The sequence below is a fragment of the Syngnathus leptorhynchus genome, chromosome 7 (assembly GCF_054491065.1).
Source record: "Syngnathus leptorhynchus isolate UIUO chromosome 7, UIUO_Slep, whole genome shotgun sequence".
Lineage (NCBI taxonomy): Eukaryota > Metazoa > Chordata > Actinopteri > Syngnathiformes > Syngnathidae > Syngnathus > Syngnathus leptorhynchus.
The window spans coordinates 2,128,243-2,150,308 of NC_141201.1; the positions used below are offsets into that span (position 1 = coordinate 2,128,243).

General features: G+C 46.9%; 4 protein-coding genes across 5 annotated transcripts; 1 reads left to right on the top strand and 3 right to left on the bottom strand.

The window, feature by feature from the left end:
- Positions 1-5: 5 nt before the first annotated feature.
- exosc5 (exosome component 5) lies at positions 6-1,984 on the bottom strand. The gene is made up of 6 exons (XM_085916773.1): positions 1,169-1,984; positions 922-1,035; positions 664-785; positions 454-594; positions 289-378; positions 6-163 (listed from the first exon to the last, which is right to left on the bottom strand). The coding sequence occupies exons 1-6, from the start codon at positions 1,260-1,262 to the stop codon at positions 68-70; spliced, it is 657 nt and encodes a 218-aa protein (XP_085772899.1). The 5' UTR covers positions 1,263-1,984; the 3' UTR covers positions 6-67.
- On the top strand, positions 1,715-5,233 carry bckdha (branched chain keto acid dehydrogenase E1 subunit alpha). Its single transcript, XM_085916769.1, has 8 exons — positions 1,715-2,031; positions 2,615-2,791; positions 2,851-2,937; positions 3,012-3,120; positions 3,188-3,349; positions 3,449-3,655; positions 3,735-3,876; positions 4,011-5,233. Exons 1-8 carry the CDS (start codon positions 1,909-1,911, stop codon positions 4,360-4,362), a joined length of 1,359 nt encoding a protein of 452 aa, XP_085772895.1. The 5' UTR covers positions 1,715-1,908; the 3' UTR covers positions 4,363-5,233.
- Positions 4,918-7,411, bottom strand: b3gnt2l (UDP-GlcNAc:betaGal beta-1,3-N-acetylglucosaminyltransferase 2, like). The gene is made up of 4 exons (XM_085916768.1): positions 7,247-7,411; positions 6,267-6,834; positions 5,893-6,008; positions 4,918-5,832 (listed from the first exon to the last, which is right to left on the bottom strand). Exons 1-4 carry the CDS (start codon positions 7,336-7,338, stop codon positions 5,235-5,237), a joined length of 1,374 nt encoding a protein of 457 aa, XP_085772894.1. The 5' UTR covers positions 7,339-7,411; the 3' UTR covers positions 4,918-5,234.
- Positions 7,404-20,505, bottom strand: axl (AXL receptor tyrosine kinase). 2 transcript variants are annotated; one of them, XM_085916765.1, is made up of 20 exons: positions 20,176-20,505; positions 17,733-17,946; positions 17,273-17,373; positions 17,020-17,202; positions 15,612-15,692; positions 15,427-15,542; positions 13,941-14,136; positions 12,050-12,189; positions 11,824-11,968; positions 11,743-11,751; positions 11,023-11,152; positions 10,860-10,951; positions 10,356-10,451; positions 10,184-10,261; positions 9,950-10,042; positions 9,753-9,874; positions 9,574-9,683; positions 9,338-9,497; positions 9,125-9,261; positions 7,404-9,051 (listed from the first exon to the last, which is right to left on the bottom strand). In XM_085916765.1, exons 1-20 carry the CDS (start codon positions 20,309-20,311, stop codon positions 8,571-8,573), a joined length of 2,820 nt encoding a protein of 939 aa, XP_085772891.1. In that variant the 5' UTR covers positions 20,312-20,505; the 3' UTR covers positions 7,404-8,570. The 2 variants fall into 2 exon arrangements, with proteins under 2 accessions (XP_085772891.1, XP_085772890.1); XM_085916764.1 differs by having other exon boundaries at positions 11,743-11,968.
- Positions 20,506-22,066: the final 1,561 nt, after the last annotated feature.

Genomic DNA, 22,066 nt, shown 5'->3' on the forward strand with positions numbered 1-22,066 from the left:
CCAAATAGCTTGATGAATATTTTATTATAAAAAGTGGACTTTGTGCAGCGAGTAGAATAAGAAAAGATCAGACGCTTTTGGAGTAGCGCCGTTTGAGCGATTCTCTGTAGAAGCCGAAGATCTTCTCAGACGCCGCCTGACTGATGGCGATGCACTGCTGCATCTGGACACACACACACATGAAAACTCACAAAAAAAGAAAACGATACAACATACTAATATTGCAAATGGTTTTGCAGAGCTCAGCGTTATGGTTCATTTTGAGAACGGCGGGTTCATTTCACCGACCTCTTGCACTGAAAACGATCCTTTGGTTGAGGTCATCATCACTTGGCGCTCTTTGCTGCCGATGGCAAAGGTCATTAGAGCTCGACTCTCCTGATGAGGGCAAAGGCAGACGAACGCAGTCAAAATGTTGTCAACTTTCCCTGCCACGGGGAAAGTCACACTTACCGCTTCCTGAGCAGCGCTCGGGTCGGTGATGATGCTTCCGTCCGTGTGGATGGCGCAAGTGACGCCGCAGAACAGGCAGCTCATTGGCAAACCGGCGTCCATCATAGCCATGCAGCCGGCATTCAGGAAGCAGGATAAGAGCTGGAGAGAGGGTCAAGGAAGAAACACGCGATATCGGAGAAAAAGTCTACTTAAGTGAGAGAAGGATACGGAGCCATCGTTATGGAGCTCCTGTAATACGAGCGTGAGGGACGAGCGAGGGTGAAGGGACATTAGCAGGGATGCCTCACAGCTTTCCCGCACACACTGCTCCTGAGCTCGCTCCTTTACGCCTACAAACAAAATAGAAAAAAAAAAAAAAGATAAGAGTATTTGCAAGCAGTGTTAAAGGGGATGTAGTAATGTGTCACACTACCGCCATCTGTTGGTGAATCCTAGCACGACAGCAGCAGTAAACTCAGGACTTACTTGCAAGTCCCACTTTGGGTTGTATGATCACCTCTAACGTCGCTCGGTCATAAATCTCCTTACTGACTTTGACTTCAGCCGGTCCGTATACTGCAGCTAGTACACTGGTGTCACCTCGAAACAAAAATAGAAAATATTTGTGACAGTGCAAATATTTCACAATGAATGGCTAGCAGGCGTAGCCACTATTCACGCTGAAAACTAGCCAAATGCTAGGCAACTCAAACGTACTTTTTTTGTTTTTTACCTTGTGTGAAAGACGCCGATCCGTCAGGACGTGAGAGTAAATTTTGCTCGCAGCCAAATTCTCTGAGGGATACTGCAGGCGGAGCGGACTCCATCGTGCCGACAAACGGTGTCAGTCGCGGATCATTTTCGTCACTGGTGTTTACCGTTTGGGGAGTCGCTAATTGATGACATCACGCTAGCGCAGTCCCTGTTGTTCGCCGTTCGGGGTGTCTTTCCCATTTTTATGTATTATTTAGCACAGAACCAGATGCCCCCCCCCAAAAAAAATCGAATGAATCCTCACTCTTCATGAAAATCTTGTGCAGCGTGATTACTTTATTCATCTCTGTAAAATGACAACAACGTGGAAAAATTGATTGCGTATCCTGTGAAGTTCCTGAATTTTATCGTTGTATTTCCTGATGGAAAAAGTTTCTATCCCTGTATAGTGACCTTAAATAATTCCCGAGCCACGCGTGTCGTAAAAGTGCTACGCATATACAGGATAAAATGATCGGCTTAAAACCCAAATAGAAATAATCATCCGTATTATTTTGAAGCCTCATATTTAACTTCCGTTACGGTGCACGTCTCGAAGCAGCATTTGTAGCTTTTCCCCACCTTCCTCATACTTGCGCCCGTGTGCGTGCCCTTTGAAAAGTGAAAAATCCAGTGTCGTGATCGGTTTCTAAATATTATTTTTTTCCGTGCATCGGCCGCGGAGAACTTCGCCATTCTACCATCTTGAGGACGGTCCTAATGGCAGCTGTTAGCAGCATTAGCCCCTTGAATCAAATGTATCGAGCATGTTTCCACGCAGCTCGACAAGCGTCTGCCCTGAAGGCGTCAAGGTTGCCTCACCACAGGACCTTCAGACTTCATGTAAGTATATCAATCTTATTTCTACTATGTCGTGCGGGCTCAGCTTTGCAACCTCGAAGGTCGCGTTAGCTTGAATGCCCCCCAAAATATGATGATATGGATCGAGCGTGGCAAGCCGGAAGGGAGAGATTTGCTCGAGTAAAAAGCGTGATTAAATTGATTTTTTTTCTCCCCACTATGTTTCCAACTGTGTGATTTTAAAATTGTTGTTGTTCCGATTGATTAAATCTGACGTCTTCAAGTCTCGCGATACGTTGGCACCAAACTGGTTTAGCAACACTAGATGACTTTTACAGTTTAACCACATTAGACGACAATTACACTTTAAACTCAAATCGTTTGTTTGGCAGGAAGGCGTGCACCGTATGTTTATTTATTTATGTTTTGTAGATGACAAAACGGGCTTGTGACAAAGGCCGCTTGTGATTGGTCAAGCAATGGGAGCGTCCAAAAATGACGTCATGTCAATGAAAGTGATTTAACCTACAAGTTTAGCTTTTGTGTTCAAACTCGTGCAAACATTTTTCCATGTCTTTATGTCGACCATTTATTGAATATGATTATATCGCACAACATTTTCCAGGCTGCGCTCAGACAGCAACCGTTTGACTCGACGTTGGAGAAGCCTCAGTTTCCTGGCGCTTCCGCTGAGTTTGTGGACCAGCTGGAGTTCATCGAGCCCAACGTCATCTCGGGCATTCCGGTGTATCGGGTCATGGACCGCCAGGGCAACATCATCAACCCCTCCCAAGACCCTCAGGTAGAACCTGCTCACCTTAAGTGTCCAGAACAGACCGTAATTGCTCGTTTCCCTTTCAGCTCTCGAAAGAAACGGTTCTGAACTTCTACCAGAAGATGACACTGTTGAACACAATGGACCGCATTCTTTATGAATCTCAGAGACAGGTATGCGCTGCCTGCCTGCCTGGCTTCCACTGACTTCCTGTTTTTAAGTATTGGCCAAATGTTTTCAATCACAGGGCAGGATTTCTTTCTACATGACCAACTATGGCGAGGAGGGCACACACATCGGCAGCGCCGCCGCTCTGGATCCGACCGACATGGTCTTTGGACAATACAGAGAAGCTGGTTTGTATTCATTTGAATTCCACAACTAAAACAGATGTGTTATAATTACTGAGCGCTCCCCCCGCAGGCGTGTTGATGTATCGCGGCTTCCCCCTGGATTCCTTCATGGCCCAGTGCTACGCCAACGTGGACGATTTGGGCAAAGGGCGCCAGATGCCAGTCCACTACGGCTCACGGGATCTCAACTTTGTCACCATCTCGTCGCCGTTGGCCACGCAGATCCCGCAAGGTGAGTTTGCGGTCCCGCAAAGTGCGGCGGGCGTAGTTTTGACTCGAGAACCCCCCCCCACGGCGCACGGCAGGTGACGTCCTATTTCCTGTCGTCCAGCGGTGGGAACCGCGTACGCCTTCAAGCGGGAGAACATCAACCGAGCTGTGATTTGCTATTTCGGCGAGGGGGCGGCCAGCGAGGGCGACGCCCACGCCGGCTTTAACTTCTCGGCCACGCTGGAGTGCCCGATCATCTTTTTCTGCCGTAACAACGGCTACGCTATCTCCACCCCCACCAATGAGCAGTATCGTGGCGACGGCATCGGTAAATAAAAAGTCGTTTTGGCGTTCCACACCTGCAAAATATCTGGACAGCCAACCTTATCTTATTTTTTGGTTACCAGCTGCTCGCGGTCCGGGCTACGGCATGCTGTCAATCCGCGTGGACGGCAACGACGTGTTCGCCGTGTACAACGCCACTAAAGAAGCTCGGCGCAGAGCCGTCGCCGAAAACCAGCCTTTCCTCATTGAGGCCATGACGTACAGGTGAGCGGGCAGAAAGCATGGCGGGTCACGACCTCTCATATCTTAGATTTGTCTTTTTGATCAAATTTTATTATATTGTCGCCATTTTTTTTCCAATCGTTCTCATATTTCCGGTCAATCGTTTTTTCCCGCAGAATCGGCCACCACAGCACCAGCGACGACAGCTCGGCGTATCGCTCGGTGGACGAAGTCAACTATTGGGACAAGCAGGACCACCCCATCTCGCGTCTTCGCCAACACATGGCGTCCAGGGGCTGGTGGAGCGAGGAGGACGAACGCGCCTGGCGTAAGCAGTCGCGCAAGACCGTCATGGAGGTGTTCGAACGGGCCGAGAAACGTTTGAAACCCAAGCCGGAGCTGCTCTTCACCGACGTCTACGAGGAAATGACGCCGGCGCTCAACAAGCAGCGCGACTCGCTGATGCGGCACATGCAGAAGTACAAGGAGCATTACCCTCTCGACCTCTACGACAAAGACTCGGGCTGAACACTTTACTAGTGGGGTTCTCAAACTTGGGGCGCTCAAATTATTTGCAATAACTTATGTCAATCCCAAAAAAAGAAATGCATACCCACCTAGCGTTAGCCTAATAGCATAATTGCCTACGGCGGTTTGAAGCTACAGTCCAAATAGCAATAAAATAGGAATATGCTTGCTGAACATTAAATTTTTCACATCTTTGTAACTGAACTTTTGTTTTCCTGAAAATTTTTAAATGTGACTTGAGGGTGAATGCTATTATGCTAACGATACAGAAACCTAAGCTAATTCATTTAACGTAATTTTGGACCAATTAAAAGCGAGAAACAAAAATGTGACCTCCAGGATTGTTACATTTCAGAAGATTTTTTTTTTTTTTTCCTATTAAGACATATTCCAGAATTGGTATTTTCCCCCCAAAATGAGCAAAGTTTGAGAACCCCTACTTGAGTCAACTTATGCACAACAATGTAGTTTTGATGAGGAGTTGGATGTTCTGCTCGGTGCCTTACGGTTAACACGCTTCACCAAATGGAAACAGACTGACGCCGTGCGTAGAAGGAAGTCATATACTTTGGTTTCTTCACGTTTTAGCAGTTGTGTGAAAGTGTTACAAAAATCAATAGCACACCAAGATAGCTCCTTCTCCTGCACTTTGTTTTGTGTGGAAAATAAAAGATTCAACTTGACTTTGTTTTTTGTTTTTGTAACTTAAACTTGGTTTGCCTTATGTATTTTTTCCATTTGCTATTTTTCTCAAATTTGTTGAATAATTTCACGATAATGTGTCACAAAGTTAAACACGGTCTGATCCTTTATGCATTTTGTCAGTGGCAATGTGATTCATGTACTCACCCCCTAAAAAAAAAAAAATGGCCTCAACAAGTCAGTAATGGACTGTGGATGCCATTCCAGATCTTCTTCACCTGCTGGGGGGACCGGCGGTGGACTAAGATCAAATTCTTGTAGACGCACAGATTCTCGCGATCTTTCTCTCGGATGTCGAAGGTGTGGAAACCACCGTGGGCCTGGGGCGAGACCCCCAGGGCGTTGAAGCACATGCCGATGTAGACGTCGTCGATGGGGAAGAAGGGAATGGCTCCGCAAGCGGAATAAAGCGGTAGCAGTAAAGCCCCGGAGATGACAAAGCCACCGCCGCCTAGGTAGGCCGGGTAGGGTCCTTTGTAGAAGCTCGTCGGGATGAAGTACTTGCTCTTGGGGTCCCGGAGAGGGCCCGCCGTTTTGATCACGTGTCCGGTGTATAAGCGAGAGGCCTCGGAAGGATCCAGAGAACTGAGGTAGCTCAGGAGGGCCGGGGTGTTGACGATGACGTCGTCGTCCCCGCTGAAGACGAAGGAGACTCGCGGACACCTTTCCAGGGTCCACTGAAGGAAGGCGTTCATCTTGAGGGTCAGGTTGAGGAGAGAATCGTGGAAGTCGGCCTGCAAGATGTCGCCGTAGCGCTCGGCTTCGAACCTGAGCCGGGGATGCCGACTTAGCACTTTTCAAATACTTAGCGTCGTCATTTGCACTGACCTGACTAAAGCGCCGATGTCTGGGTCATCCGGCGACGAGGCACCCAGCAGGAAGGCCGTCCTCACCCGTAGGCCGCCGTCATGAAGGTACTCCCGGCCCCAAGTTTCACGCACCGCCTATATGAAGCAAATCAAGTGCCCCCCAAAAAAAAACACTTTTTGTTCAGTAATTGTCTGGTGCCAACTAGAGGCAGACTGGCTCCCTCTAGTGGCGATCAGAAATATGACTGAGTTGAATTCCACTTTTCTGTTCAATACATTTGCAGAAACAATTTCATTCAGTTGATTTCAATCAAAATTCAAAAATTCAGGAATTCAAAATAATATCGACTTCACCTTTATGTGGAATATATTTGAATGCAATCATTATCACACCTGCCGCCGCTCGAAATGGGCCGGGATGGATTTGATGGCGAAGAGCAGAAAGGTGGTGTTCTCCTTGCACTTGTCGGGCTGGTCCATGAGGAACGGAGGAGAGCGGCATTTCATCCCCCACAGGAAGTTCCGCAGCAGGAGCGAGTAGGAGGCCACGTCGTTCACGTTGGTTTGATTGGTGTCCCGGCAGTGAGACCAGGACGGGTCACGGATTAACGGGTTCTCGCCCCGTTCCGCACGTTTCAGTCGGGCGTGCAAAAGCTGATTCCAGTAGGCTTCGTTTTCCGGGATAGATGTGCTGAACTCAGAAGATACGTTGACACTGGGTACGTTGACACTAGGTGGGGTCAAGACTAGACTCGGGACTTTGGTTGGGATTTGGGTTTGGACCAGCGGTCCATCCTCAGTTTGGCGCACGACGGAATGCTTCGAAGGTTCGATCACTTTGGAGATGGCCTCCTTTCGAAAGTTGGAGTAGAGGACAACCAAGAGTAACATGGACAGAAGAAGCAATACTCGACATCTCCGAGGGAGTCTCATGAGGACGCTATTGGAATGGAGGAGCAACCTGTGTGCAAATTTCAAGATGGTGAGGGTCATTGGTGAATTGATGAAGTTTCTTTCAGCGCCAAATTGAAAGACTGAAATTTGAGGACCAGAGCTCGATGACCTCTGAGCTTCTACTTCCTTAACTCAGAAGGAACACAGCTGATTTGATGACCCAATTAAGAGAAGCTAAGGCATTGTGGGACAATTTCAAGATTAAAAAGCGAAATGTAAATGCAGTCATTTTTAAAATAAACGGGAAAAAACGCATTTGGAGAGTTTGGTTTGGTTCCATAAATTGTCGTGGTGGTCGGTCATCATAAACGCCATGCAATTAACCAGGAACTAATTGCAAGTAGACGCAAACAAGCACTGTATTTAGAAACTAAAACATCCTTCAATAATCATTTCAAAAGAGAGAAAAAGAAACTTACTGAAAGGGGAGTTTCAAGAAGCCGCTTGCGCTGCTCGACGAAGCCGAGGACGAAGTGCGTTTACCTGGAGGCATCAGGAGCATGTCCAGCATGATTAGGAAATGCGCGCAAGGAACTACTTTTCGCGGCGGAGTAAGCACAGTGGTCAAGGTTGGTTTGTTGCGCCGTATTCTCGTCGTTTTATTTATTTTATAAATATAATTATAAAATATAATTATATATCATTATAAAATATATAATTATATAATTATAAAATATAATTATATTACAAAAGAAAATGATATGAGACCTTAGGAGCTCCCAATAGTACCTTTTTCTGTAACTCGTTCAAACTGGAATTCAGTCAATGCTGGAACCAGTTAGTCTTCTTTTCGAATATTTGACCTTAGAACGACTAGTATCGGTCTCCCCCAGCCAACCCCCACTAGTTGACATTTGCGAAACTAATTGACATCTGCGGACAACTCACTACTAGATGATCTAGGTGTTAACTAGTACAATTTTAGAACGTAGCCACAGTTGTCAACTAGTTCATCACTAGTCATGGAGTTGTTCGACTCAAACATCTCTAAATTGAAGTCCATTTTGTTCAATGCGTGGATGACACATTTGGAAGATCTCATCCATCACATGGAGTTTACAAAGTAAAAAAAAAAAAAGTACACACACAATAGACAAACGTACACAGTGATATAAAAAAAAGACATTAGTGCAAAGTTGGAAGAATAGAAAAACAATCAGCGTACAAAAGAAAGTCAATGTGCTTCTTTTCTTTTTTTTTTTTTTTTTTAAAGTCCACCTCAGAATATTGGGATCTTGGACTGTTTGGTACCTCTGTGGGGCAAAGGCTTCAAGTCCTTGGAGTCCTGGCAGTGATAGTTTCTCGGTTTGCGAGATGATCCTCAGTTTCCTTGAGTTATTGTGCCAATGCAGTTCCTCACATTCAAATATGGCCAATGAAATAGGGAAGAATATTTTGAGATCAATGAAAAATGTAAAAAATGCTGGAATGCCGTCAGGTTTTTGCGTGTGTGGGAAATGGAGAAAATAGATTTTGGGGGTTAGGGGTTAAAGGTTGTTTTTGTTATGTAAGATAAGCATGATTTAGGCCTTTTTGGTGTTTTTGATCAAAGTAAAAATATGGGCGCTACATTCTTTTTAACGGCGTACATCCTGGAATGCCTTCAAGTGTGTGTGTGTGTGTGTGTGTGTGTGTGTGTGTGTGTGTGTGTGTGTGTGTGTGTGCAAATTGTGCTCACCAAGGCACACAATCTAAAATTCCATTCTCTGACTCGCTAGGTACGATTCAATCCAGTTGCGCTCATCACTGCCAGGCGACCTTATGGGTCACCTCTCGCTCATCCAGCAGCTCGGTGACGGGCGTGGCCGCCCGGGCCATGTCGGGCGTGGACGCACCGGTGACGTCGGGCGTGGAGTGTCGGGAGTAGCGAAGAGGCAGCGTGGCGGCCGAGAAAGCCGAGGGAACGTCCAGACTCTCCAGGGAGTCGGCCAGCGCTCGTCCGCTGTCGTGCTGGGGACACAGCACGTAGCGGTTGGGTTGGTGCACCTCCGCCGTGGTCAACTCCAGGCCCTTCAGGCCCAGATGGGCGGAGCCTCCGAGAGGGTCGCAGCCGCCGACGGCCCCCGGTTCGATGTAGGAGTCCTCCATGTTGACGTAAAGAATCTCGTCCGGGTCTTGCGGGTCGGGCAGGTCCTCCAAGGCTTTTTCCAGCTCGCAGCGAAGCGATTCAAAGGTCGGACGATCTTTGGGACTCAGCAGCCAGCAGGAGAACATCAGAGCGTAGCTGATGAAGAGCATTGATTTGATCAAATCAATTTGGAAAAATACTAAATGTCCACAAAAAGTGAGTCACTCACATGTTGTCCAGGCAATCCGGAGGCTGCTTGAGACGGTTTCCCTGCCTCAAATAATCGTAGATCTCGCTGTTCTCCACGCCGGGGTACGGCGTCTGCCCCCTGGTGGCGATTTCCCACATGGTGACGCCAAAGGACCACTGAGCAAGCAACAAGAGGAAGTTGGAACAAAGAGCGCCACAAGGTGATGACATCACACGTGAGAGCGGAACCGACCACGTCGCTCTTGGTGGTGTACACCCGGTCGGCCAAGCTCTCGATGGCGATCCACTTGACGGGCATCTTGGAGATGCGCCCCTGCCGGTAGTAATCGCCGTTGTAGATCTTCTTGGAGAGCCCGAAGTCGGCCACGCACACGTTCATGTTCTCATTCAGCCTGGAATACGTTTGGGATACTTCAGTTCGGCGAATCGACGGTGACCTCGGACGGGAAGTGAAAGGAGCGTGCGTACATGCAGTTGCGTGCGGCGAGGTCTCTGTGGATGAAGTTCTTCTTGCTGAGGTACTCCATGCCGCGGGCGATGTCCGTCATGAAGCGCACCAACATCTGCGACGGCAGGTACTGCGCAGAGACGCTCTTTGTGTCAGACGAAGGTGTTTTTCGAATTGCGCACGTCATCATCTTACTCACCACGGGAGATTCTCCCAAGCGCGAGTAGAGCAGGTAAGTGTGGAGGTCGCCGTGTTTCATGTAAGGCAAGATGACCACGGGCGACGGGAAGCCTTCGCTCTCCACCGTCTGCAGACACACGCCTGTGCGGAACACACACACACACATCGGTTCCGGAGGTTCCGATCCGCCGACGTGTCGATGAGGCGACGTCTCACCGAGCAGTCTCATGACGTTGGCGTGGTCGAACTCCTTCATGCAGATGGCCTCCCGGAGGAAGTCTTCCATTTCTGAGCGCGTGCAGATGGCGACTGGGATGAGAGACACGAGAAAGAAAGGAGAAGAAAAAAAAATTCAATAGCTCCAAAGCTACTTTTCAATTAGCTTAGTGGCTAGTGCTAGCAAATTTTTTGGCCGTTGCTCGAATGTGTAAAAGTCGGTTCTCCACTCACTCTTCATAGTTTTGACGGCCACTTTGAGTACAGATTCCTCCTGTATGAGCTGACCTTCCATCACAGAGCCGAACTCGCCTGCAGACGCCACGGGCGACACGGCGCACGTAAGAAACAGACATTTAAAAAAAAAAAAAAAATGCCGCTGCTGCTGCTTTTGGAATCAAGCTACCTTCGCCTAACGTCTTGCCCAGCGTCAACTTGTGTCTGTCCACCATCACGTCTTGGAGCTTCTGCCTCAGCTCGTCGCTGATGCCCAGACTGTTCACTGTGTGTGCATAGCGGGAAAAATATGAAATGATCATAACCAGGCTAGAAAAAACAACAACATGGCCTTCATTTTATAGCAAGCATATGCTCGACTTTGTCATGAGAGGCCGAGAATGCCGGGACATTCCTTCGCCGCATCTTCGGGGGGGCAAGCTGGGACTTGTAAACTAAATTGCCATAATGTGTGTGTGTGTGTGTGTGTGTGTGTGTGTGTGTGTGTGTGTGTGTGTGTGTGTGTGTGTAATCACTGCGAGACATCCATATGATTGTGTTTGCAATAACACAAGAGTTGTTTTTACAGGCTGGATCGCTCCAGATGATAATCAAGCATACACAACACAACCCGAGACTAAACATCTGCTGGACTTTAAAAGTTACGAAAGAAATTGCTTTTGTCAAAACTCACGCGTGGCCTCGGTGGTCCTACGGCTGTACGAGCGTCGGGCCCGGTAACGGACCACCAGTTCGCCGCTTTGCATGATGGGCTCGAAGGCATCGCTAAAAAAACAGAAACAGGGTTAACAGAAAAAAACGAAGAAATAAAATGAATTGAATATAACCAGACGCACCCGAATCGCGTCTCCTTGCGCCGTAGTTTGGCCATGTACACGGTTATGAGCGCGCCGAGGGCCACGGCGCCGGTGGCGGCCATCACCACGTACCACCAGTGCCACGAGAAAGCCGGAGGAGACGAAAGACCTGAAAAAAAAAATGAATGTTTTTTTTTTAAACAATATATATATTTTTATCAAACATTTGTTTTGCTTATTGCGAGAAGTAAATGCTTATAAAAAATTATCATTATTTAATATTTATCTATATCTTTTTTTTTTAACTTTTATTTTATTTAGCACGCACAAAATAACACAAACGTCACATGAAGAAAAAAATAATTCAAAGAAAATAGACTAGAAACCCTGACGGGCTTATAAGGTGTCTCCCTCAAACTTCAAGTTAAAATAAAAGAAAATTTGATCCAAATCAATCACATGATATTATTTACAGTGTAGAAGAATACACATGACGTATTTGTGGCCATCTTAAGACCCTGAATAAAGCCCCCTCAGTCTGGCACGTCTTTATCTCGCTCTCGGCCTCTTTGTATCGTCCGTCTGGCCCGATTAGACGAAGCAAACAGAAGACGGCCCACGCTGTAAATATTTATGAAGCGGCGTCCCGCTTCACCCCAGCGTAACCTCGCCTCGCTTTTCTTTTCATCTTCTTCCCCCTTTTTTCTTCCACACATACGAGAAGGAAGAAAGGGAAGTCTGTCACCGACCGGCACTCACCTCGGAATTCTGGGGGAGAAAAAGAAAAGACTCGATTCAAACGTGACCTCGATAAAACATTTGGGAGTTGCCATTCCTCACCGGGAGAGACGAGCGTCAGAGTCTGCGTGGGGCTCCAGGGTCCTCGCCCCGCCCCCGTGTAGGCGCACACCCGCAAGGTCACGTTGGAGAGCGGGAGGGACAGGTTGATTGACAGCTCCGTGTCCAGTCCGGCGTCCAAGACAAACTGTCGGTCAGAGAGAGAGAGAGCGGCCATGATGTTTTTTTTTGTGTCTTTCAAAGTGGTGTGAGAAACACGCGCTCGCACCTGATTGACAGTGGGAGCGCTCAATTCCACTAAATAGCCGCGTAGCTCTCCGTTCAGCTTCCCCGAGGGCTCCTCCCAAGCCAGCAACACTCGGCTGTCGTTCCCCAGCGCCGTCACGTTGCACGGCGCCTCGTCGGGAACTGAAAGGAGCAACGAGGAGATTTGCGTGATGGTAATCAGGAAGTGTTTGGCGTTTGATAGTTTCCACATGGGCTCGCTCGCTGGCTGGCTGGCCTCTGGCACGGCAGCCAAAACAACTCAAGCGCCCCTCCCTCCCTGCTTTTCCATCTGGTTGCGGCCGAGCCTCTTTTCTTTTATGCTAGGGACGTTCAAGCGAACAAAGATGACATTGTTGCAAAAACAAGGGAGGAAAATAAGAAGAAAGGCGACTGCGGGGGTTTTTTTTTTTTTTTTGCCGCGTCATGTTTCCCATCGGTGCACGTGGATTGGTTTCGCACGTCATCCTCGCGCGCGACTACTGTTGAACACGCTGAAGGCGGCGCTGTTGCGCGAGTGGGTGTGTTTGTTTTCGTGTCTGTTTCTCGTCTTGGACAAAGGTCACATTGAGGCCATAAAGTTGGGAGACTCCCAAAATAAACCAAGCGCTCCCACGGCAAGTCGGACGTCGACTTTGCTGCTTTGTATGATAAGGTCTCAGCGACTCTGGACTCATCAGTGCGGCACTAATACGCGTGGTTCTTTGCGGAGGATAAAGAAGATATGACTGTCTGTTTACATGTCGCTGTGCTGTTTGTTTTTAATGAGCTGCTGTAACATAGATGCTAATAAACATTAGCATTGAGCTAATGGGGCTTTTGGGTGTTTTTACAGTTGAAACAATTGTAGGTTATTTCATGGGAAAATAGTAAATGCTCCTCACAGTACTCCCACCTCCCCTTTCCCCTACTCCCGCTTTTTTTTTTTTCTTCTTCTTCTTCTTTCAGTTGTTTTCCCACAGCGCCTTGCTACATGTGAGCTCATGCGAGGTCAAAGCCAAAATGGGGGAAGCGAAAGACGCAGGCCAAGAGACACGCAGCGAACTGGAGCGAGCACGAGCGAGAGGCTGGATTGTTTTTCTAGAATTCCTCGGTGGTGCCGTCTGAAGAAGTCCGGCCAAGTCAACAAGTGGTTAGGACCGAAATAGCGGAGCGCAGGAGGAAAACGTTTGCTTCTGGATGACACTTTTTGGAGGAGAAGACAGTCGAGAACATTGTCGCTAGATGAGAAACACGTGCGGGAAGGGGAAATTTGACTGTTATTTTAGCTGCAAAAGTAATGGGACACAATGAATCAAATCCAGCCATGCAGCTTCATTTCTCATCAAAATATTTGGCACGATTGACATTTTAGAAACAACTGACAAGTGTCCCATTACTTTTGTCAACATTTCTCACTTCCTGTTTTTGTGCACACTATTATTTTGGGGCCTATTTCTCATGTGTAGCAAAAATAAACTCAACTTCTTGACTTTTTGTGACCTTCCGAAGAAATTGAACAAAAATAGGGAACCCGAAAGTGAGCGCACTCTTTTCTATTTTCCCATGAAAAGGAACAAAAGCCTGATTGATGAAGAAGTGAAACTCGACAGGTTTATTTGGGAGCGCAAACTTCTCAATTGCATGTTATAGGCAGCGCCGCTTCTCCTTTCTTTCTTTCATTCTTTCTTTTTTATTGCGGGGGGTCGTGGAAAGCACCGATCACCGGAGCCCCGCCTCCCTGGCGTGCTAGTCCCGCCTCTATTTCCGTTGGCAGTGCATGCTGGGAGCACCTCTGTTCGAACGTGAGGACCATCCAAACAGTCGCTTTTCACGGCTAGTCATGTTTCCGTGACAACCATCCCTCCTTTTCTAAACGCCACACTGTTCCGGATGAAATTGAACGATTGACTGACCTCCTTCGGCCGTGCGCATCTCCACCCAGGACGTCCAACGCGACGGCCCCTGGCTACTGTGACACGCCACCCTGGCCACGTACACACTGTGAGGCTCCAAGTCCTCCACCAGGTACTCGCTGGGAGGGATGTTCAAGTTCTGGTTGAGGATCATCTCATCCAGACCACCGGTAAACGGCTCTTTGGCGTGTTTGACCTGGAAGAGTCCAAAAAAAAAAAAAGCCCAGTAAGCTAAGTAGAAGCGTGTGTACTTGATGCTGCTTGGAGGATTTTTTTTTTTTGAAATGTTTTTGTGGGGATGCAAAAACATCCCGAGTGCTGTCTCGGCAAAATCTCGCTGTGGTCCACTTGGACCGCTCCGACCATATGCAACTTCCCCGCTGTGGCTTTGGAGCACTCGAGGGCTGGAAGTCAGCATTCTTCGTTTCCAGTGTGTGTCAGTATGTGGAAGTAGGTGGTGAATGTGTGTGTGTAGGTAAAGTAGTATGTGTGCAGGTGTTTGACCTTTCAAACAATTGAGTGATTTTGGGGGCGTGTCTGATTAGTCCCCCCCTCGGCCCCCAAGTGGTTAAGCCACTTGTATCATTCCTGACCCCATGAGTCACGTCCAGGCTGCAAACAAGCGTTTCATCTTGTTGAGTCAGAGCACATTCCCCCTCGTACTGCTCAGACATCATTCCTAATGCCGTTTCCTGTTTTTAAGATATCTTTTTTTTTCTTCTTACTCATCTGGAGCCCCAGAGCCTGACTTGGGGAAGAGAGTTTTGAGAGTTGTCTCAATGTAGAAAATGTGTTGCCACCGTTTTGTACTGGTCACTTGAGAACAAATAGGTTTTTTTTTACTACTACTATTTTATAAAAACAAGAGTAATAGCAAAATTAAACAGGATGTAAAATTATTATTTCTGTATCCTGATTTTATGTTTCAATTCAATGGGTTCTGTTGCTCCTGCTGGTGTGCTAGCCTTGGCCACAAGGGGGCAGTATAAAAAAACATAGTCATATAACATGGTACGCTGTACTCCAAAAAAAAAAAAAAGTAGCGAGGCACGTTTAGCTCAATGTATTGGAGTAAAATTTCATCTTTGCAACAGTACTCAAGTGTAAGTCAAAAAGTACTCTGATAAAAAGTTACTTAAGTAATCGTAATGGCTCAAGTGTGTTACGATCCACCTCTTTCCTTTTTTGCCCCATTCAGCCGAGCCTGGCCCCTTGACTTTTTTCCCCAATGAGGGAGAAATAGGGGGAGGTGGGGGCTGGGTGCGAGGTATGAGGAGCAGCTTTATTAGAAGCAGACGTTTAGGGGTGGCGCCGCTCGCCGTAATGGCCACCGAGAGGGAGGGTCGCTACGTCAGATTAGTTTAGGGAGGCCCACTTTCCCTGAGTGAAACCCGATCTCGCCGCTCCAGGAGGACAAAGATGGGTGGGACTCGGGAATTTGTGTTTGCTCTTTATCTGGAGAAGAAGAACACGTTGGAAAACGTACCTGTACCGTGCAGCGGATGACCGGGTAGTCGCCGCCGAAGCCAGGTTGCCATGATAACTGGAGACTGGTGGGCGTGATGTTGACGGCTCTCAAGTGGTGAGGAGCAGAAGGGAGCACTAAAAAAGACACGGGCGGTTGATTGTGAAATGTATATATATGATTTCAAGTTTACCGTAACGCCTTACCGGTAACAGTGCCGGAGCCAGAGGCGGCCACGCCTTTGCGGTTTTGGGCCTCGCAGGAAAAACTGCTGGTTCGGTTCAAACCTGAGCGGGGGAAAAAAAAAAAAAAAAAAAAATGGGCATGAGAAGGGGGAAAGTTTTGGCGGGGCTACTAAACAAAGTGAGTGAAAGGCTCATGTGAGACAAAAAAGGTAGTGAAGAAAGTTGTGGTTTCCATGGCAACGTGAGTCAGCAGATGACTGCGCGCCGCGAGTCAGCACACATTTTCCATTCATGCGGATTTTTTTTTATCACCGTCCCAAATGCGGCACTTTAATGCCAATTGTTTTCCAAAAACATCTTTTAGCTAACGACGGCTCCACAGAGCTCGGTTTGATTCCGAAGTTTGTCACATCCCGACATCGGCGTGCTCACACACTTGAGACATTCCACAACATGCGCATCATGTGACCTGGCAGTGTTGTTCGCAGCCACACACGTACACTGCCACCAGTGTGTCCGTCTTTCATGGCGGGCCGCACGCACCAAAGCCTCCATTGTGAGGGGGACGGACAAAAGAAGGCGCACTTCCGCCGTTCGCTTGGCCAAGCTCAAAGAAATTGTGTGTGTGTATGTGGAGTCATCTGGAGATTGCGCAACTTTTGCCCAGACACACAGTGGCACCACGTGGATGTTGATCAACATCTTTTTTTTTTTTTTTTTGAAAGCTTCCTGTGCACTTGGAAGCAAGAAATGGTGTCATTCAAGAGATTGGTTACGAATAGTGACACGCTTAAGCCGACTGGAGCTAAAGTCCACCGAGATATAAAGATAAGAAAGTTTTTTTGCTACTGCGCCTGAGAGTCCAAATATGCAAATCACCACTTTACTTGAATGGGCTGAGGAGGCCAACTGGAAGATGTTCCGTAGATTTTGGAACATCTGGCCATTCCACAGAGGTGAGTGTTGATTCCCGGTCGGGCAACTGGTTCCGATGAGTCAAAGCAGAACCAGGCACCTCAGCGCCAGCCCCGATAAATCGGCTCCTGTGTGACTCAGCCCGCTCTGCCAGCCTGAGCGCCTGCATGCTTTCTTTTCAAACTTTTTGCAGTCTTCAACTCTGTTTGTGTTCTCCCCTAAAGGAGCCCTCAACCCGTATGTGAACCCCGCCCCCCCCCCTCCCGTGGCCTCTTTCTTCACCCCCCCCCCCCTTCCTCCTCACGTCTGAGACGGACACCCCTGGGCCGGCTCTCGGCCCGATAGCTTCTGGCTTCTCCTGGCTGATAATCTTTTTGTGTTTGAGCCGAGACGTGTTGGGAGGGAGGGGGGAAATGTAAATTCCAACGTGCCTTCAAAGTTCTGATCCAATATTGAATTTGTTTACTCCAAGTGGTACTGTTGAATAGTGTTTGTGAAGTTAGACCAAGCTGACCTGTGATGTTGAGCGTAGACGGCGACAGGGCCACCGGGTCGTCCACCGTGTTTAGAGGAGCGCCGTCCCGGAGCCAGATGACTCGGACCGGTTCTGGCGGTCCGTGGGCTACGCAGTGCAGGCTCAGCGGCACGTCGGCCTCCACGGACATGTGATGCGGCTCGGTGGAGAAGTGAGGGAGACCTTAGGGAGAAAGCGGCCGGGTCAGGATTGACTCGACAGGTCTGGGTGTCGGTACCCGGTGACCACTCACCTTCCAGCATGATGCTTCCTTCCATGGATGAAATCTGCTCACCTCCCACATCGACCGCACACTGATAGGTGCCCATGTCCGAAAGTTGGACACTTTTAATCCTATGGAGAACATTTGGTTCATTAATTCCTTCACGAGCTTTTTTATTTATGGCAATTAACTCATTGTTTGCCAGCGACGAAAATACTCGTCATTGACATTAATGACGCTCCCAGCCGACTCTCCGCTTAACGATTGTGAGTTCTTATCATTTTTTTTTTCCTCCGCAAACCTCCCCACACATTAATTTTAAATATTGGCGAAGAACTGAAAGCGAGACAAAAGCCACATCCCGATGGCGTTGAATTTCCATCGCTGTGGTTTTCAAAATGACAAATGAGCCAAGCCGCGAGAGACGAACAAAGCTTCGGCTTAATTCATTTCAGTCGTGGTGAAGATTTGCGGAGCCGTCGTCGCCTACCTGAGGGTGCTGTGTACGATCCAGCGGTCCATGCCGACAACCGGCATTTGGTAGTCGTCGTATTCGGCGTAGGGAAGCGCCTCGCCGTCCTTCAGCCAGTACACGTTGGGCGGAATCTCGCCGTCGTCGAGCGTGGCTAACAGGTCGCACTCCAGCCTCACCGGTTTGCCCACGGATGAAACGATGGTGGCCACTTGTTTCTCAAATTCCACATCTAAAAAGCAAGGAGAAAATGATGACCAAAAAAAAAAAAAAATCAATTGAAATTTCCCAGAATATTGATTGGACACATTTTATTTGCCATAGTCATGCTGTGGATGAGATATTTTGAGGGTGCTGCTGAGCTTCTGGCTAGGAAAAATGAATTGAATACTTTTGCACATTTGAATCCAATTTGTGTGAAAATGAAGTATAAAACAAAAAATGACTAAAGCATGAGATCTGATCAAGCTTATCAGGGACATGACAAACAACTCAACTAATCACACATGGCGGGTTGACCTTGCTAGCAGGACAAAGGCCAATTGTGCGCTGACAAGCGGCAACAAAGTGCAGAATGTTTCTTGATGTGTAAAAAACAAAAAACAACAACACTTTTCAAAGGAGTTACAAAGTGTTCCAAGACTTTTTGGACTCTTCCATGTCAAGACAAAACATGTCAGTTTGAAGCCTTTTATGTACCTTTTCTAACCATAAACAATACTTATTTGTAGTTACGATTTCAATTGCAAACTCTGTGGAGCACTGGTGGAGCTAGAGGGGGGGCCCACGGGGGTATTGTCTCCCCTCAAAATATACTTGGAGGCCTCAAGTGCCAAGCCAGATTTGGCAATTTTTCCGAATTCTTTTTTCTAACATTTCCACCCTAAAGCAACCTAAACAAAAATAAATAATCAATGTTTTTGGCGTTTGTATCACAAAACGCGCGTCTTCTGACCCCGTGTTATACAAATGCATTGAGATGAGAGTAATAAGTCTCCAAATCCTTTTTTTTTTGATGGCATGGCGTGCATGTGCCTTTAAATGCTCCATTTCTCCTCCCTTGTATCCCGCCAAACTCCCTCCGGCTCTCACTGTTTTGTTTCTCTACCAAGTGGGACACAAGCAAACATGAGCCCATTGGGTGCCTTCTTCACCCCATTCATTACCTCGCCCACTTTTTTTTGTTTTGTTGCCATGCTATTATTTGGGTTCATCACTCCCCCCCCTCCCTCCTTCTCCTCATCCATCTATCCATCACGCTCCAGTGTGAGTCACAGAGGGCGTTTGTGACTCACAAGCAGACCCTCCTCATCCTTCTCTTGGGCTCATTGGGGAAAAATGTGGGCGCTTATTGATTTACAAGCACCTACAGTCACCTGAGAGCCATGTGAGGGTGACGCCGGGGGGGGCTCAACTCAACTCGCCCGATTGAAGTTGCCGAAGTTTGCTAAACGTTAACAAATTACAGGCAGGAAGACAATTCAACATGCATGAACTTTGTGACACGTGTGTGTGCGTGTGTTTACATTTACCAGCAAGCACTTGTAAGACATTCCCAGGGAATCACAATGTCATCACTTGCTAGCTATTTTTAGGAAAGAGCAGCTATTCATGGCATTTTCCATCCATTTCGATGGGAAAAAAAAAATCATTTGAGTGTTTGGAGTTATGAGTAGAACAAATGAAACTTGTATTTAGGGCAGGATATACAAACATGAGGAGTTCCTCAGCGTTCTTGCGCTATAAAAGTAATTTGGGGGATAAAAGTTTTGAAATGGTTCCAGTAATTCTTGTTTCACCTGCTAAAGGCTAACAAAACATCCATCGAAACATTCCACCAGCAAAAAAAAAAAAGTCCAGATTGACAGCAACATGCGTTTTGATTTTCATAACACTTCCTGGAGGTTCATTCATTATTGAAGGTGTCATTCATCTCTCCAACTTTAGAAAGTTGTATATTTCAAAGTATATTTCAAAGCACTGTTTGAACTTTGACTCTGAGCTTACAAAGAAGAAAATACTACACTACTTCTAATAATTGAACAAAGTTGTAATTTAAGTTCATTCATTTTATGAAAACTCTTATTTTTACCTAGTTGTCATGATTGTATTTTTATGTATTATTCTACTTGTTATATTATATTCATATTTACTTATATATAAATATTTTGTATATATTTATAATATATTTTCCAGAATGAAATCACTTTGATGTATAAAATGCGCCAAACATTATTTTTCTGACGTTTTTACAATTTTAGATTTATTTGATTAACGGAATAAATTTGAAAAACTTCTTGTTAGGACGCTGCAGTCTTTGGGTTGTTGAACGCATGATGTTTACCTGCCTCACCTCTTCACACTCATCAACAACTTTCTCCGTTGTGACAGAACCATTTCAGTTCTCATCACGAGTGTGTGTCAATATTAAAAAGAGAAAAGCCACTTTAAAGCAGATTACCTTGTAAGCAGGCCACCTTTGCCGGGGAGGCGGCGAGGACCAAGAGGAGCGAGACGAAGCCACAGCAGCCGAGCGGTTCCCCCCGAAAAGTGGGCTCCTTCTTCGATTGAGTCATCGCTCTTTGCAGTCTTTTCATCTCTTCATCATGTCGCACTTTTCAAGCGGGAGAATCTCGTCCGTGACACGAATTAAGTCCACTTGTTGTCCTCACCGAAAAAAAGAGATGACAAAGGCAACAAGAAGTAACTCCAAGTTCACTTTTTTTCCTCCACTTTTGGGAGCGACGGGTTGTGGTGCGCGGTTCCGTCGGTGCGCGTACATTCCTCCCTTCCCTCCTTCCTCATTTCCCTCCTCCTCCTCCTCCTCTTCCTCCTCCTCTTTCTTGTAGGACTCAAATTCCACAAGTCAGCTTCTTTGCACCCTCCTCCTCCTCCTCCTCCGCTTTGGTCTTCCCTTTTTCTTCAGAGGATGCCCGCATTCATACATGTTGAACGCCATACAAAAGACTGCTCATAAAATAAAAATCATTTCCTTTAGAAAACCGATGAAATAAAACCACAATTAGAGTAAAGGTGTCATAGAATTTTTTGATCCTATATTGAATTGAGTACACCCCAAAATCAAGTTATATGTTCGAACTGATGAGCATTTATTTTTGGGAATAAAAAAAAAAACAAGGACCTGCTTCAAATTACCTGCTTCAAGGTGCTGCTTCACTTGATCATACGCAGGTCACATGACTTTCACCAATAGGTGCAATGTTTGTTGTGTCCTTTTGTGTATCTACCCGTCACCCCATCCCTTTTCGTTCCCACGCTGGGGGCCTTGCAGGCTGGGGGCCCTTTAAGAATGGCCCCGGGCCCCTTTAAAAGGGCTTCATTGTATTTACAACTTTTTCAATGGGCGCTCCAGCACAGCTCCCAGATAGGAGAAGTAAGGAGGGGGCGCAAAAAGAGGGGTGTTCTGAGGCTTCCGTGGCTTTTGGGGTTGTGTGTGGGTGTAAGGGGGGGGGGGGGCATTCCTGATTGCAAGATTTACAGGGGATTTGGCGGCCAGGCTAAAGTGGATTAAGAGGTTTGAAAGCACATTGTTGCAGCAGTCAGGTTATCAGGCTTGGACACCCAAAACAAAACTGTTGCTTGCACATAGGAAACTTTGGGCACACAATTAAATCGAATTTCTACTTGCAATCAAAGACCCTGCTAGCCCTCCCCCCCCACCAGCCCAGCCAAACAAACCTGCACATACGTCACAGGGGTCCTCTGAACATGTGACCAGAGAGAGCCGTGAGGATTGAGTGTCTCTAACGCCCTCTGGTGGTGATAATTATTCTTACCACTCGTTCCCGCCACTGCCAATATTGCCTGCAAACAGGAATGTACAAATGATAATAATTGATTAACTTTTTTGAATTTGACACATTCCATTGTTTTGTATATAATACACAACTATTTTTTATGTTCACTGTATTTCACACAACTTTCCATTTCCACTTTTATTTGGGATGTGCGACGTTTCTTGGGGGAAGGCGGAGGTGTTTTCCCCCTTTTTTTTTTGTCCCTAATGTGTAGCCAGGGTGGAAACATCTGTTTGGTTTTACTGTCGTACATGTGTTCAGTTCAGCTAGAGAGATCTGCAATGAATAATGGCTACCGTCTTTAAAAAAAAAAAAAAGGGAAGAAAAATAGAGAGCACTTCTGCTTTTCATTATTCACACATAAAAACTGAAGATCATCTCCATATATTACTTTTACAGGCAGTGACAAGAGGGAATAAAAAAAAAAACAACGTTTGCACTTGGCTATATAGATATACTAAATATATATATTCCCCCTCCAGCTGTGGCCCTCTTGATAATCCCTGTTTTAATCTGGCGGGTCGGCAGGATGAT